The 15,214-nt window shown below is 49.2% G+C and overlaps 1 protein-coding gene across 2 annotated transcripts in view; it reads right to left on the reverse strand.

The window, feature by feature from the left end:
* The window catches only part of Cul4a (cullin 4A), a 37,551-nt gene extending 22,634 nt beyond the window's left edge, over positions 1-14,917 (reverse strand). The window contains exons 1-5 of one of the 2 annotated variants that reach the window (XM_032919134.1): positions 14,729-14,917; positions 14,324-14,439; positions 6,337-6,440; positions 1,343-1,412; positions 212-285 (exon numbers count right to left, since the gene is read on the reverse strand). In XM_032919134.1, coding sequence (XP_032775025.1) covers positions 212-285; positions 1,343-1,412; positions 6,337-6,440; positions 14,324-14,439; positions 14,729-14,876 — 512 coding nt within the window. In that variant the 5' untranslated portion in view covers positions 14,877-14,917. The remainder of the gene's footprint in view (positions 1-211; positions 286-1,342; positions 1,413-6,336; positions 6,441-14,323; positions 14,440-14,728) is intronic. The other variant, XM_032919136.1, reaches the window with a different exon arrangement.
* Between the last annotated feature and the right edge of the window lie 297 nt (positions 14,918-15,214).

A 15,214-nucleotide genomic window follows, 5' to 3' on the forward strand; every position in this document is an offset into this window, starting at 1 on the left:
TCCCTTCCTCCCTACCCCTACCTCGGACTGTCTCTAGACACCACTGTTGCTGTCAGTGTTTCCACAGAAAGCAGACATGAAAGGGCGCAAGTTAACCGTGCCCCCTCAGCCTGCAGCCCAGGAGTCATGGGAGTCTCTGCAGGGAAGACACCATGTTCTAACGAGAGGACTCTGCAGGTCTGTGGAGGCCCGGGGCTTAGAGCGCACTCACCAGATGGAAGGCAGCATGGAGTTCTGGAGGACATAGGTGCGGTCCAGAAACAGGAAGATGCTTCTGATCATGATCTACAGAGCAGAAGGAGCAGCACTCACATCCATTCATCCATCTGCTCTCCCTCTGCTTCCCCCTCTCTCACATGCATGTACACACACATGCCCCACCTGAGACCAGACTTTTTGGACCATCTCACATTAGCTGCCTTGAAAGTGGCAATCATTTCTCCATGGAAACCCTCCCATACCAAGACCCTCAATCTTACAAACTTAACTTTTCTTCTGCTATTTTCCATTCAATGCAATAGCCCAGAGTACAAGGATTTTAAAGCACTTAGCCTCAAGGAAATCTGAACTTATTTATCACCCAACTGATGACACAGTGAGGCTTGCAGGTGGCTGTCTAATCTTTGTTTTTTTGTTATGTGGGTCTCATAGCCTTAAACTTTTTCGTTTCCTATTTCTACTTCCTTAATGTGGTGACTACAGGCAGGTATCTAAGCTCTATTCCGGGCTTAAGGTTACTAACAGTTAGAACACTTGCTGCGCTGTCTCGAGGCCCCTGGGCTCCAGTGCAGGCAGTGAACTGTCCTTGCCTTTGCTGTTACTGCGAGACCTGCTGACAGTTGAAATACCTTCCCCAGTGGACAGTCTTGCTTCTCATATCCACGTGGCTCTTTAGAAAACAAGCATTCAGCCTACCTGAAGCAGCTACATAGACTATCTTCTCTCACAGGCTGTCAACAGCTGGGCCACACGAAACCCACATGCCAAGTCAGATCAGGCACATCTGCGCCTAAGGCTTGGCCATCCAGCTACATCAAGGCCTGGACTCGGGCCAACCTTCAGTTAGAACTGGGAGCCTCCTTTGAGAACTTGGGGAAGTCTCGGTGAGCACACAGTAACTGCTCACCTGGAGGCAGAGCTGGCCTTCTAGAAGAGGCTGAGTAGCTCACCTCCCCACTCCATTCTACTGCTTATGCGGTAAGCTGGTGGAAAGGTGTCTGTGAAGAACTCACCTTCATTCTGTCTAGAGCAGAGGCCTGTATGGCCGAAGTACAGTGAGCAGGAAGGAGTAGGCACTGGTAGTAGGACTGACAGAAGCAAGGCTGGTGAAGGGCAAACTTACCATTTGTCTGCAGTGATCTTGCCAGCATGTGTTAATCTTCTTCAGAAACAAAACGCTGTCTAGTGAGTCTGTGCAGACCTGCTAAGGAAACTTCCAACATAGCAGGGCATTCCAGTTTTCCAACTCACTTTAATCAATGCCCTTCCACCAACACTGATCCTAAGGTGAACAATCGAGCCGGGTACAGAAGACACCCTAAAGAGCTGCTCATCCTACCCGTGAAGCAGGAAGCTCTTACCAGATGGAGACAACTAGTACCTGGGCTTGGGACTTCGTCTCCCGTCTGTGAAGAGTAAACACCCATGGGTAATTTTTGACCAATACAGCAGCAGAGACCTGCAGCTCCCAAACCAGTCGCTCCTCTCTACAGGATTGCTTTCTGTTCCTGACAGCTGACATAACCAGGTACAAGTGTTTCATGGAGGTGGGGTGGGGGCAGGACTGAACATAACTCTACAATGGACCGTCTACAGACAGTGTTTGGTGGGATCAGAATGTCTCACAGTTAAAAAGTGTGTATTGACAGCAGGCTCTGACTGGTAGAGGTTTGCCCCATGAAAACTTAGAACACTCAACAGAAGGTTGCATCTATGACCAAATTATGTACCAGCTAGGCTCTAAGCGTGCTTCCGTGCTTGAGACTTTGCTTTCGGGATGGTGTCACTCTGCCCAAGACTGGCCTTAAACCAGGTTTCCTCCTCCCCCAATGTCCCACATGTTGGGATTTTAGGTGTCAGCACGACACTATGCTCATCTCTTTTTGAGTCAAGATCTTAACGTACAGTCTATGCTGGTACTGAACTTGAGATCTCTCTGCCTTAGTATCCCGAGATGAGATTATAGGCATGTGACAGTATACGTGGATTAGGAAAGACTCAAATAAATTTTTTTTGAGCTAGGGTCTCACTATATACTCCAGCTGGCTTGGACCTTGCTATCAGGACATTCTGTAATTTATCGCTTGTTTGTATGTATGTATGTATGCATGCATGCATGCATGCATGTACGTATGTACGTACGTCCAGCACCCAAGGAGAGCAGAAAGGAGCATTGGGTCCCCTGGAACTGAAGCTATGGATGGTTGTGAGCTACACTGGGTTCTATGCGGAACCAAATCCCAGTCCTCTGCAAGACCAGCAAGTGCTCAGAACTGCTGAGCCGTCTCTCTAGTCCCATTATTTTAAAAATTTTTAGAGTTCTTTCAAATGGCTTAATTTCTGATTTGCATGTATGTGTATGCTGGTGGAGGACCCATGGAAGCCAGGGGTGTCCCGTCATACATGGAGATTATGTCAAGTGGCTGAAATAGGTCCTGAGACTTGACCTTGGGTCCTTGGAAAGAGTATGTGTTCTCACAAACGAGCCACCTATCTTGCTCCTAGCACTACATGTGCAAAACACAGTTTTGAAACAAAGATGCGGAATGTGGGTGTTTCTAGAGAAAGTTTTTTTTTGTCCATTTTCCTTTGATCTTCCAACTTCCTAACACAAAGCAGTCCATGGAGGTGGGGAGCATGAGCTGTACTGTCTGCCACTCAGCAGCACATGTCCCATCCGTGTCAACGAGTGCAAGTGCGGAGGGCCACCACACTCGGCTCACACCCAGATGGAGGAGAAACTTGCTAAGTGTGCCACAGCCAGGTGAGAGAGGCCCCGGATCTTCAGTGAGTCGAGGACAGCTGGTATGCCACTGACACTGGTCCAACCTCAGCAGGGGAGGACAATGTTCAGGGAGATGGTAGAGGGGTAGGCACATCTGTGCAGGTGGCCACAGCCACAGTGGGTCAAAGAAGTCCAGTTTCTCCCCTTATTCATACTCACACATTTAGACAGGCAAAGTTAAAGCCGTCGGCTCCATGGCCAGCACATTACTCCCAGAGAATGCTTCTATGGTGGTGAAATAGGTCAGACCACTGTTGAGGGACCTACACAGAGAGTTGGGCAAAGCAGGACACAGGTTGGCCCCAGAACATTTGATTCAGCAGGTGTAGAGATGCCACTGGCCTGACAAAGAAGTTCCTAATAAGCTCAGTGGCCAGCGTGCTGTGTGGCAGTGACCCTGCTGCATGAGCCTTTGAGCTTAAGATGGAGTTAAACTGACACTTGTCCATCTGCTGCTACCAGGCAGCTCAGGTGTCATCCATAACCACAGGGGAGTTGTGCCTGGCCCAGTATCTAAGATGCAAAGGTCCAATGTCAAAGTTCTGTAATAGAACAGTTCTGCTGCAGGCCAACCATTTCCTGCTACTTTCCATGGAAAACAGCACAAAAGAGTGAAGCATTCCAACAGAGCGCTGTGCTGTCGGAGATCCTGCTCAGCCTGCCTCAATTCAGTCAATTCTAGGATGCGAGGCTTAAGGTGTCACCGCGGTGCCAGAGCGGGGGAATTCCAGGTGGTGAGATATACACATGTCAAGAGGGTCCGTTGTGGCTTCTGCTGAGGCAGCTTCCTGGTGGCCATTCTTCTATCATTTTGGAGAAGGGTTGATCCCTGCAAAGGACTCACACCATCCATGGAAGCGAGGTACACTTTTCATGATACGATTAACATCCAATAGCAAGAATGCTTATGACGGACTATGAAAAAATCCCCAATCACAAAGCCCATTTAAAGGAAAGCAAACGTATATCACTCACGTTAGGCTGGAGGGCTGCAAGGCCGATGACCTACGCCCAGAGCAGGAGCTGCGCTCAGTCTGAGTCACTGCTGCTTGGCTTCAGCTTCTCCACACTCTTGCTGAAACCCCATCTTACACGACACTGATCCTTTACACTATTTAATCACCATTCTCCTCACTGGTCAGTACATCCCACCGGGCCAACACTGTGCACTGTCTGGCCCTGAGCACAGCATGGCCAGTCCCACCTGAGGTCAAAGGTGAGCTTTCCTTTGCTGGAAGCCTGATTCCTGCCAGCGGCTCTTCTCTGCCTGCCATGCACCTGCACCGGCTGGCTGCCAACAGCAGCACCTCTTCTTTGGGTCCCCTGTCCCCTCAGCACTTCCCTCCTCAGGCAGATGGGCTACTACCCTTCCTTATGTCCTGAGGTGGCCAAGGTCTTTGTTACACAAACACTGTCTTTGATATCTCCATTAGAGGAAGTTCTCAGGGTGAAGTCTGAGTTGCTCCCAGAGCCTTTTCTCAGGTAGCATGTACCAGCTCTTTTGGAAATGTGTTGGCTGGTGAAGGTGCTAGGCTGCACGCTGGCCAGGCTGTCCTATCACACTGTGATCCTCACATGACAATTTTATTGAGCTTTAGCTTAGAAACTAAAATTAATCTCAGTGGCTTGTACAGCTTAAAGTGCAACTTCTTGATGGCATATCCAGAAGCAAATGCAGTCTGTGACCCAGAGTGCACACCAGACTGTGCAGTTCTTAGGAACACACTTGGCACTCCGGCATGTTCAGGCTCTGGTCGCACCCCATTGCTCTTCAAGGAATAGTCCAGTCGTATCCCTGAGTCTCCCTTCCCCCGACACTGTGGGGCCTCTCCCTGATTTCTGTTCTGCTGTTGGAGCTGCATGTATCTGCGTTCTCTGAGACATCTTTGTAAACCTGGCTCTATCCTCAGGCTGTGATCCCTTGGAGGACGGCGATCAGGCGCAGCCCCTTTTCTATAACCCAGGGAGCAAGACGCTGGGTAGGAGACGAAGGTTTGCTGAGTGTGTGAACACTTAGGTCAACCCCCAGAGTAGGATTAACTGGCAGGAGGATTAAAGTAAGTAAAAAAGCAGTTTTCAGCAAAGTGGGGTTAGAGCAAAACAGTGCTGGGTGCCATGTCCTAGGCGGCGTCTGCTGACCACTCTCAGCCTAGGGTCAGGCTCCTCCAGGGCTCCGATGGGGCAGAAGCTCCATGCGCCTCACAGCTCTGTCCTGAGAGGAGACGCATGTGAGAAAGTTCTCCAGGGATCTGGTCACCACGTTCTTGTCTAATCTTGCAGTCGTTGGTTCAAAATGCTGACGGAGAACACAGAGGAATCTTGACTGAAGCCGTGTAGTAGGCCTCCCAGAGGCTCGGTGTCCAGCCACACTGCTTGCTGTCTTTAATGAACAGGGTCTGCACAGCTGGCAGGGTCAAGTGTCCCCAGGAGGGGAAAAAAGACTTCCTGAATCAGGAGAAAATCTTGAATACAAAGGTTCTGGAATTTATCTTAGACATGAATGCATGGAGCCAAAGAAGTCAACATGGATTTTACACACAACAGTTTGTGCGCTAAAACTGGCCCGAGGCCAGGTCGGACAGACGTACTCGTGGGCATGAGTGACAGACGACACGGCAGCAAACCTAAGACGGCCTCTGCGTAGCCCTGTGTGCAGTACAGGCCGACTCGTTCCCTTCCTAATGGAAGACACAGCCAGCCCGCCTCTGTCTGTCCTGTCCCTGGAGGCAGTCTCAGGCCAGACAGGCAGGTTCTCCTGCCTGCCCAGAGTGCAGATCCACCAGGAGAAAGTGGATGCAGCAAGGACCCGAGGGGCAGCCCTCAGGGTTACGCCAGATCCACTATGGCCAGATGGTAAGCAGGACCTTGTTCCTACAGCTACCCCCTATCCCCCGTTAGATGAGACTCCTCCCTGTCACACCGATTGGGCCTGTGACACCGAGACAGAAACCAAGGGCCATATCCTGATTCCTGACAGGCACACCCCAAGAAAATAAGCTGGGTATGACAGCCATATTTGTGGGGATTTGTCACATATCATAAAAAATAAGGTGATTTTTATTAAAGAACAGAACTTAAACTTTAAGACATTTTTAAAAACTCCCCTGAATGTTCCAATTAGATGCAGTACTCATATCAGCTATTTAAATGTGACAAATTTCACTTTTAAAAAACCCATTATAATGAGTTATGAAACAAAAGGCCCCTTGTTCTATAAAAAAAAGAGTTAAAACCCATTATTTTACACTGAGGATATTCATCAGTTCTTTATCCTAGTTTTAAAAGCTTTGTGTCGTAAATGAGGCACAAAAAGCAAAGCAAGAAAAGGATATTCTCTGAAGGGGAGGATCTGGGCCTGGACATGGTCTTCACAGACCTGCCGCAGCTGCTTGTAGAGCGTAGGGGAGACTTTGTGAGAGCACAGATTCTCAACAGCCTACAACAAAGGAGAGGGTGGTTGTTCAGCGCGCGTCAGAGCTCTTGGAAAGCCCTGCGTTTACCTGCAGTACAGCCCTCACGGGTGGTCAGGGCACTTCTGCCACCCACACCGATGGCAATGGCCAGCAGTGCCAGCAGTGAGGGGCTCAGACTGACATACGCTGCACCCACTGTTCCTTGGGGGCTGGCACCTCAGGTGCGAAGCTTTGCCCTGGTTCAGGAGTTGCCCTGTCAGGCTGCACAGACCAGGGCTGTGAGGTTGGTTTGGGTCATGTGGCCATTTTTGACTCTCTAGGTTGAAATGGGGCACACATATATCCTAAAAATGGCCATGTGAACCTGGGCAGTGGCAGGAGGGAGCGCCCAGCTGTGTGAGTGTAAGACCTGTGATTCCTGAGTGACAGGCCAGGCTGCTCCGCTCCCTGTGTTTTTACTGATTGTTGATGTAGAATGCATTTATTTTGTCTTGATGAAGAAAAGGCAACTTTTGTTTGTTTTTTTGAGACAGAGTTTCTCAGCATTGGCTGTCCTGGAACTCACTCTGTAGACCAGGCTGGCCTCAGACTCAAAGCTCTGCCTGTCTCTGCCTCCTAAGTGCTGGCATTAAAGAGCACCACCCACCAGCCAGCAAAAAGGCAACTTTAAACAGCCTACAGGAAAAAAATTATTTCTACCCACTGAAAGAATATAATCTCATCACTCATATTAAACCTCTCTCAAATCTCATATACACGTAAGACTCTTATTCACGTGAGAAGTGTAAAAAGAAATGATCTCTAACGAGGAGAGGGAACAGAGAGACTTTCCTTAGCTCTTTTCCTCGAAGTACCTTCCCATCTTATCTGTCAGCTCTGCCTCAGAAGCTCAGCATAAGTCAGCCCATGTTTACAAGTACAGAAAAAAAAGTGATTTTGTATACGTGTCCATGCTTATGTTCTCTGTAGAAATCCAGTTTGTGTGGCTGGTATGCCGTTCTTCACAAGAAAGCATTTGTGCAACAGTTTTCTCTCTCTCCTTCTTGAGACGGAGTCTTACTATATAGCTCTGACTATCCTGGAACTTGCTATATAGACCAGGCTAGCCTCAAACTCAGAGATCCTCCTGCCTCTGCCTCCCCAGTACTGGGATTAAGGGTGTGCACCACCAGTCCCCTAATATGAGCGTTTTCTGAGCGCTGCTTCCTGAGTTGGAGTCAACAGTCCTAACTACTTTTCCTAGCTGTGACACACTATCGCTGTCATACCTACTAACATGAATCTTCCTCATGTACTTAGTTACAACTGAAGTCAGCCACTACAGAGACATATGGTATGACAGGTGGGACCCAAGGTGACCCTGGACTCAAATGAGAAGACAGTAACACACAGTGGCAGTCCAGGATTGGTGGCACTGTCTGTGTTAAGGATGGCCTGGGGGTACTATTTCCATACAAACTTGCTGCCTCCCCACACTACCCCCTACTCAGAGTAAGGCTGGGATACTGGGCCCCTCTAGATGCCTAGTGGGAGAAATAAGTAAGAATACAAAATGAAATCAGGATCAAATCCAGGCAACAGGAAACTCAGAAACTTCTCAGGAGACATGCACCTGTCACCATCTTCCAAATCCAACCTTAGCACTCAAGGTTGAGGTAAGAGCTAAACACACACCTGTGAGAGCTGAGCAGGAGGCTACTAGACCAGGGCAGGTTCTAGTGGGACAGACAAGTCAGAGAGGCTATAGTCTCTGCGTTTGTATTAAATTTATGCTCTACTAGTACGTGACTTCTTCAAAGTTGTCCCAGCAATACTGACCTGTTCACCACACCCTGGGCTTTCCCATGTCATTTTAGCCAATCCTGTTACTTGGTTTTCCACAGACCCACACTGCTCCCTCCTTCACTAATGTGCCCGACAGGGATGAACCTTCCGGCCCTGTTGTACACTCCAGCCCAGAGCTGACCTCTCCCTGGAAGCTAGGCCACTCTGAGGAGTTTGCTCTCAGGTGGAGCTCCACTCTGAGTCTTCCTCTGATGTGCACTAGGGTGACCAAAGGACAAAATTCAAGTACGTAAGTCACAGGAGTATGTCCTGAATGGTTCAGACTCAGGTCTTCAGAAGCAAAGGGATCTGCACCTTCAAAATAACCCTGCCCAGAGGAAGATACAGAGACTGGGAACTGAGAGACCTCCCTGCCATGAAGGACAGGTAGAACCAAGTGATATCCAGTAATCAAGCTGTTGAACAAAGAGCCAGACCAGTGGGCTCCCGTGTTTACACCAGACCTCAAACTAAGTATTTCCAGACTCTGGTAAGAGGTGGTGCTTTTGGCTAAGATTCTGTGAGGGCATGAAACACAGCTGGAAACAGGAGAGGCACAGGTGAGCACACTGCTTGTCTCTGCCCTTTACAGAGGCTGGAGCTGAGTGCTCATGGGTGGCTGGTGGGCTGGAGTAGGCTGGAATGTATGAGGTCTCACCCTAGGACACACTGCTGCATGTATGGGGTATGAAAAAGAACTTCCACTGTTGGGACAACTGAAATGGGACACTATTCTCTCTAGGCAACAGAGTGGCTTTAGTAGCAAGGATATTTTATCGAGCCAAAGCCAAGTATTTAGGTATTTTGGTGCAGTTCTTGCTCAAAATAAACCCCTAGAACCGGACAAAGAACCCAGAGTATTTTAGGGGTCCTGGGCACCAGCAAACCAACCAACCAATCAACCAAACACCAGACAAAGCACAGGAAGCATGTTGGGGCCTTGGACACTGCCCAGACGTCAGTGACCTTTGGGAAGTCTCTGCTGTTCCAGCTCCCTAGCCAGTTTCAGGCTGCATGTGGGACTGAGTCAGGAGATGAGGATCTTTGGGAGACGTGAAGGAGCCTCCGATATGCAACAAAGGAAACCCATTCTGGAGCGAGGAAACTACAAATGCCAAGGAAAGAACCATCCAGCAGGGTGGAGGTAACAGGGCTGGAGTTCTCACAGGGCCTACAACAGTGGTCTTTCCATATCCAGCTGGAAACCACAGTCAAGGCACTTAGGAAGGTCTGCTTTAGCAGTAGGGTCATTTAGCCCCAGACACAGCAATAATCTGTGTTGGCCTGACAAATCCTAAAAGCAAGACCTAAGACCAGATAGATGGTCTTCAAATCATTTAACTATCGCCAGAATAAAGGACAGGAATTTACAATAATATAAAAATATCTGGCACAACAAAGATTATCAGATTCTCCTTAATGGGGGCGAGGGGGATCAAGAACAGAGGTAGTGAGTGGGTCAGGACAAAAAAGTCACAGTCAAGATCCCATGTGTGCTAAGGTTAGGCAAAACTTCAGAAGCGTTCAGAATGACCAAACTGCACTCCTGCCAGCAAGCTGAAGGATGAGAGAGATTCACAGCTGTGGCAGCAGTCGTGCCTGAGGCACGGCTCAGAGGATGCATGTTTTATGTCCAGCATTTCACTGAACGCCAGGTCCAGGGGATTCGACCCCTTCTGTCCTGGGCATACTAGGTCTGATATGGTGCACAGACAGGCATGCAGAATAAACAGCCATACATGTGAAATAACAGAATGACGAACCAAATGGTCTCCACTAGGGAATCCCTGTAAACAGTTAAGAAGAAACAGCATTTCTACCCTAGGAAGCGAGAATCATTTTAAACTCACAAGGCCAACATTATTTTGACATGCAAACTGATCAAAGACATAATAACAAAATAATACATTAAGACAAAGTTAACAAAACATTAACAACTCAACACATAAAAAAGTAACAGGACAGGCACAGTGGCAGTCGCTGTAATCCAGAAGCACTCAGGAGGCAGAGGCAAGTAGAGCTCCATGAGTTCAAGGCCAGCCAAGGATCCATGGTGAGCCTGAGGTGTAGTGCAAGCAGGCAAGACGGTTCTCATATTCACAACAGGGAAATAATGAACATAATCAACAAAGGAAGAGACAAAACTAGGCAATCCTGCAGTAGATGCAGAAGTGTGCTTCACTAGCATCAGGAAGGACCCTTCTGCATGGCAGCATCATCACACTCGACAGTGGCAAACCAAGGGTCTCTGAGACCCAGAGCGAGACAGTGCTGGCTCTCACGTCTAAACACTGTCCCAGAGGCTCCTGCCAATTCAGCAAGACGAAGCCAAGAAACACGAGGCACACAACTTAGAAAGGAAAACACTTTCTAGTTACATGTGATTGTCTGGGCAGAAGACCCAATGTGATCCTCAGAAAACAGGCAAGGCCAGCAAGTGAGGAGGACAATCCGAATATATAAAATCAACAGTATTTCCAGTTAACAGTAAGAATAACCATACGTCAGAATTTAAGGTAAAGTGAAAATCCCATGAAAGGTTTGTAACACCTTCACAACTGAAATAAGAAATTGCTGCTGAGAAGCATTAGTCCCAACAGAGCTGCACCTATCTCTGAGGCTGAGCAGGTTCTCTCGAGGTGACCTAAGAGTCACCATAACCTCAAACCCAAGCTGGTTCCATGAAGAAGCCAGAAAACTGATTCTCAGGTTCATAATGAGTTGCAAAGGACCAAGAAGAGCTGAGACAAACGTGGAAAAACACAAAGCGGGAGGCCAAGCCTTCCTGACTTACTGCCTTGCTGCCCTCCTCGACAGACAACTGGTCTCATCTGAGAAAGGCTGTTGGACAACAATGTGCTCCACACCTGGACATTAGAGGGAAAACACTGCACCTAGATTTCTATCTCCCATACACACAGATGTACTCACAATATAGATCACAGATTGAAATGTAAAAGTTTCAACTCTAAATTTCTACAGGGAAATACAAGGTCTTAGATAGGACAAAGGTCTGCTGCTTTGTTTGTTTTTGAGACAGGGTTTCATGTAGCTGGCCTTGAGCTAGAAGAGGCTGGCCTTGAATTCCTGACTCTTCTCTGCCTGCTGAGTGCTAGAATTACAGGAAGGTGCTACTATTACCAGTTATGGTAAAAGTTTATTTTATTTTTTATGTAGATACTAAAAACATAACCTAAAAGAACAGCTGATACACCTAACTTCAAAATTTAAATCACTGTTCTTCAAAGAACATAGATTAGTTAAGGGATAAGTTACAGACTAGAAGAAAATATTTGCACACCTATATAGAACTTGTATCTGGAATACATACTAAACTTGTACATTCAATGGTGGAAAATAATCTAAGCAAATGAAGCTGGGCTCCTATCTATGATCCCAGCACTTGGGAGGCTGACGCAGGAGGATTGTAAGTTTGCGGCCAGAGCAAGCTACATAGTGAGATAAGCGGGAAGGAGAGGGAGAGGGGTTGACAGGAGAAGGCAAGAAGCCAGAGATCTGAGCAGTAAGCTGCATCAAAAAGTACAGGACAGCAAGCGGCACAGAACAGACGCTTGTAACCAACAGGGACAGTAGAGCAGCCAGTCTGTAAAACTCGACAGTACCGAATCTGGTGAGAATGTGGCGCAAAGGGCCCAACCTCATGCTACCGGCAGAGTGGACAATGGTATGGTCACTTTGAAGAGTAGCAGCCTCTTATGAAATTAAGCACACATATTCTATAGATTGGAGACATTTTCCTGAGAAGAATGAGAACACATTCCCACACAAAATGTATTCAGTGTTCACAGCAGCTCTGCTGGCAATGTTCCCATCAGACACCCAAACGTCCATTACCTGATGAATAAGCCAGCTGTACTATATCCACCCTACTTGTCAATATGCACTTGGGGACACACAGGAGGGATTTGAAAGAGGCTGTCTGGGGGCCATGAAGAGAAGAAAGGAGGGGGAAAGGGATGGAATTCTATTTCAAGTAATAAAAACATTAAAAAAACAAAAACAAACAAAAACCCAAAATACCAAACTGTTAGCACTCAAGTAAATGGCAAACTCCATTCTAGGCAACAACCAGAGGACAGAGGACAGAGGCCAGCCAACACACACCTCCTTTTAGATAGAGGAAGAGGAGTAGATAAAACACAGCAGCAGCTGCCACGGGTGGGGAATGGGAAGAAATGAATGCCCTTCTTTACAGGGGATGCAAACAGTCGAAGTTTTCATTGAGGGGCCGGCAAACAACTTATTTTAAGCCTATAGCCCCAACACTTACATGAGGGACAGCCTGGACTAACTACTATCCCCTGAGACTTTTTTTCATGTATATATGAGTGCTCTGTAGCTGTCTTGAGACACACCTCTGGACATCGGATCTCATTACAGATGGTTGTGAGCCACCATGTGGTTGCTGGGAATTGAACTCAGGACCTCTGGAAGTGCAGACCATGCTTTTAACTGCTGAGCCATCTTGCCAGCCCCACACTGAAGCTCTTAAAAAATAAAAACTGACCTCCTCTTCCCCTAAAAGAATAAACCTATTGGAGCACATGTTACATGCCCCCAACACTGTATTCATATACTCAAACCCACCCACACATAGGCACATACTTAAAATGATAAAAATAAAAGTAAATCTTTAGGCAAGTGCAGCAGTACATAACGTTAATCCCAGCACCAAGAGGCAAAGGCAGGAGGATCTCTGTCAGACTGAGGTCGCCTGTGGTTCATAGTGAGTTCTAGAACAGCCAAAGCTACACAGTGAGCCCTGTCTAAACCAAACAAAAACAAACCTTACAATCAACTCACAAACTTAAGACAAAGAACAGACACACACATGTACCAAGCCATCACTGTAGGCCAGTGGTCCCTTACCCAGAATGCTCGTGGCCAGTAGTGTTTTGGATTTCAGATGTTTTTCTTCTGGATTTAATACTTGCTTATGCACGATGATGCATTTGGGGAACAAGGGTCAAGTCTAAACACAAAGCCAGTTCATATCCCACATACCCTGAACACAATTTGAGGGGTCTCGTTACCCTATGTGGACATGCTATGTGGGTGGATGGGTGGGGTGCTTGTGTCACATCAAGAGTCTGGAGGTCAGAGGATGGTCTGGAGTCATTCCCCTGCCACCGTTTTGAGGGTTCTGAGGTTCAAACACAGGCTGCCAGCTTGCTGGGCCAGCGCTTTACCTACTGAGTCATCTGGCTGGCCCTAGCTCACCATCACTTTATTCAATAGTTCTAGCATACATTGTGTTTTGTCTGAGGCCAGGCAGAGGAGGTCAGGTGTGGATTTTTTTTTTCATGAGTTCACTAAGTTTTGGATTTGGGAATTTGGGGTTGAGAGTGATAGACCGGTCACAGTTTCTTCTGGGTACTGCTGCTTACTTTTCTTCTTGTGCTTCCTGTAACTTACAGTACCCTCAGTTTGTAACCAGGATAAAACAAGCCTCTTAGGTAACTTTTGAGTAACATGTAAGTAATTATATGCTCTATCATGAAACTAAAACATACACTATTTAGCGAACACTATTGTATAAACACCATGACAGAAAAGTGTGCTTGAAACAGCAAAATGTACTTCTGACGACTTTAATTCCTGTTGCAGACACAACCCATCTTTAAATTACCGGAATCCGTCTGCAACCTATTTGCAACAATTAAACCACAAAGCAGTGTGTGTGTTGGGGAGGGCGGTGCGTTACAACACAGGGACCCTACTAGCAAATGGAGCCATAATGAGCTTTATGGTTAACAACTGGCGTTAACAACTGATAACATTGAAGACTGCTGGAGCCCTGTGCCTCTCAGCTCCAAACAGGTCCTTTCTTCTGGTGATGGGGAAACTTACACCTCCTAAGCAGCCTGGTCTAAGCCTCAACACACAGCACTAATCCAGGGCGGCGATCCACAGAAACACCTGCTGACCCAGGGCTTCGCGGCTTCCGCTAGGGAAGGCTCGGGCCGCAGCTCTCCCCCGGGCAGGCCTCCCTAGCGTCGGCCCCCGTGGCTGCGGGAGGAGGAAAACAGCCAGGTGCTCGCAGGCCCTCGCCGCCGCTCACCTGGTACAGCTCCTCCAGGTTGTACCTGATGGATGTGCTGCTCTGGATGGCCTTGACCGCTTCGTGAAGCTTCCGCCACGTGTCCTGAGTGTAGTTGTCAGGCAGCCGCGGCCTGTCTGTGGGGAGAGAGGGTCAACGGCCGCGCGGGGACAGGACAGGCCGGGGCACCGAGGCAGGGCCCGGCCGGGCCAGCCAGGAGGTGCGGGGTCAGGGCCAGCTGGGGAGCGGGGACGTGGCGGAGCATGAGGTGCAGGGACATGTCAGGGTGCAGCGCCGAGACGGGACAGTGCGGGAACAAGGCGGGCTGGGGCGCGGGGACAGGGCCGGCCGGGCAGCCCCAGGAGGCCCTGTCCGAGCGCGCGACCTGCCGGCCGCCCCGTTCGCTCTTCACCGGAGCGCACCCACCTCGGAAGTTCTTGATGACCAGCTTCCTGGAGCCGCCCGTGCCCCCCGGTTTGGCGGGGCCACTGGCCAACGCCGCGGGCTTGGTGAGGCCGTTGGTGCGGCCCATGAGAGCCGAGACGCTGCCCTTCCGAGGGCCCTCGTCCGCCATGGCTGGGCCGGACGCCGCCCCGCCCCGCGCCGCCCGGCTCCTCCTCCTGCCCTGCGCCCCGTCCGTGCGCGCCTGGCTCCTCCTCCTCCTCCTGTCGGGCTCCGCCCGTGAGCGCTCGGCTCCTCCTCCTTCTGCTCGCGCCCGGGTCCGCGCGCCCGAGGGCCAACCGCCGCTGCGCGCACCGGAATGATCCGGCTCCGGTGCGCGGACTCCGCCCAAGGAGGGCTTGGGGACTCGCAGCAGACGTTCTACAACGAATGCTCGCGAGAGGGCGCCGTGAAACCCGCGCCGAGTGCTCGGGAGCTCGCAGCCCGACGTCACATCGAGGGCCGGGACAC

Source organism: Rattus rattus, chromosome 13 (assembly GCF_011064425.1).
Source record: "Rattus rattus isolate New Zealand chromosome 13, Rrattus_CSIRO_v1, whole genome shotgun sequence".
Taxonomy (NCBI): domain Eukaryota; kingdom Metazoa; phylum Chordata; class Mammalia; order Rodentia; family Muridae; genus Rattus; species Rattus rattus.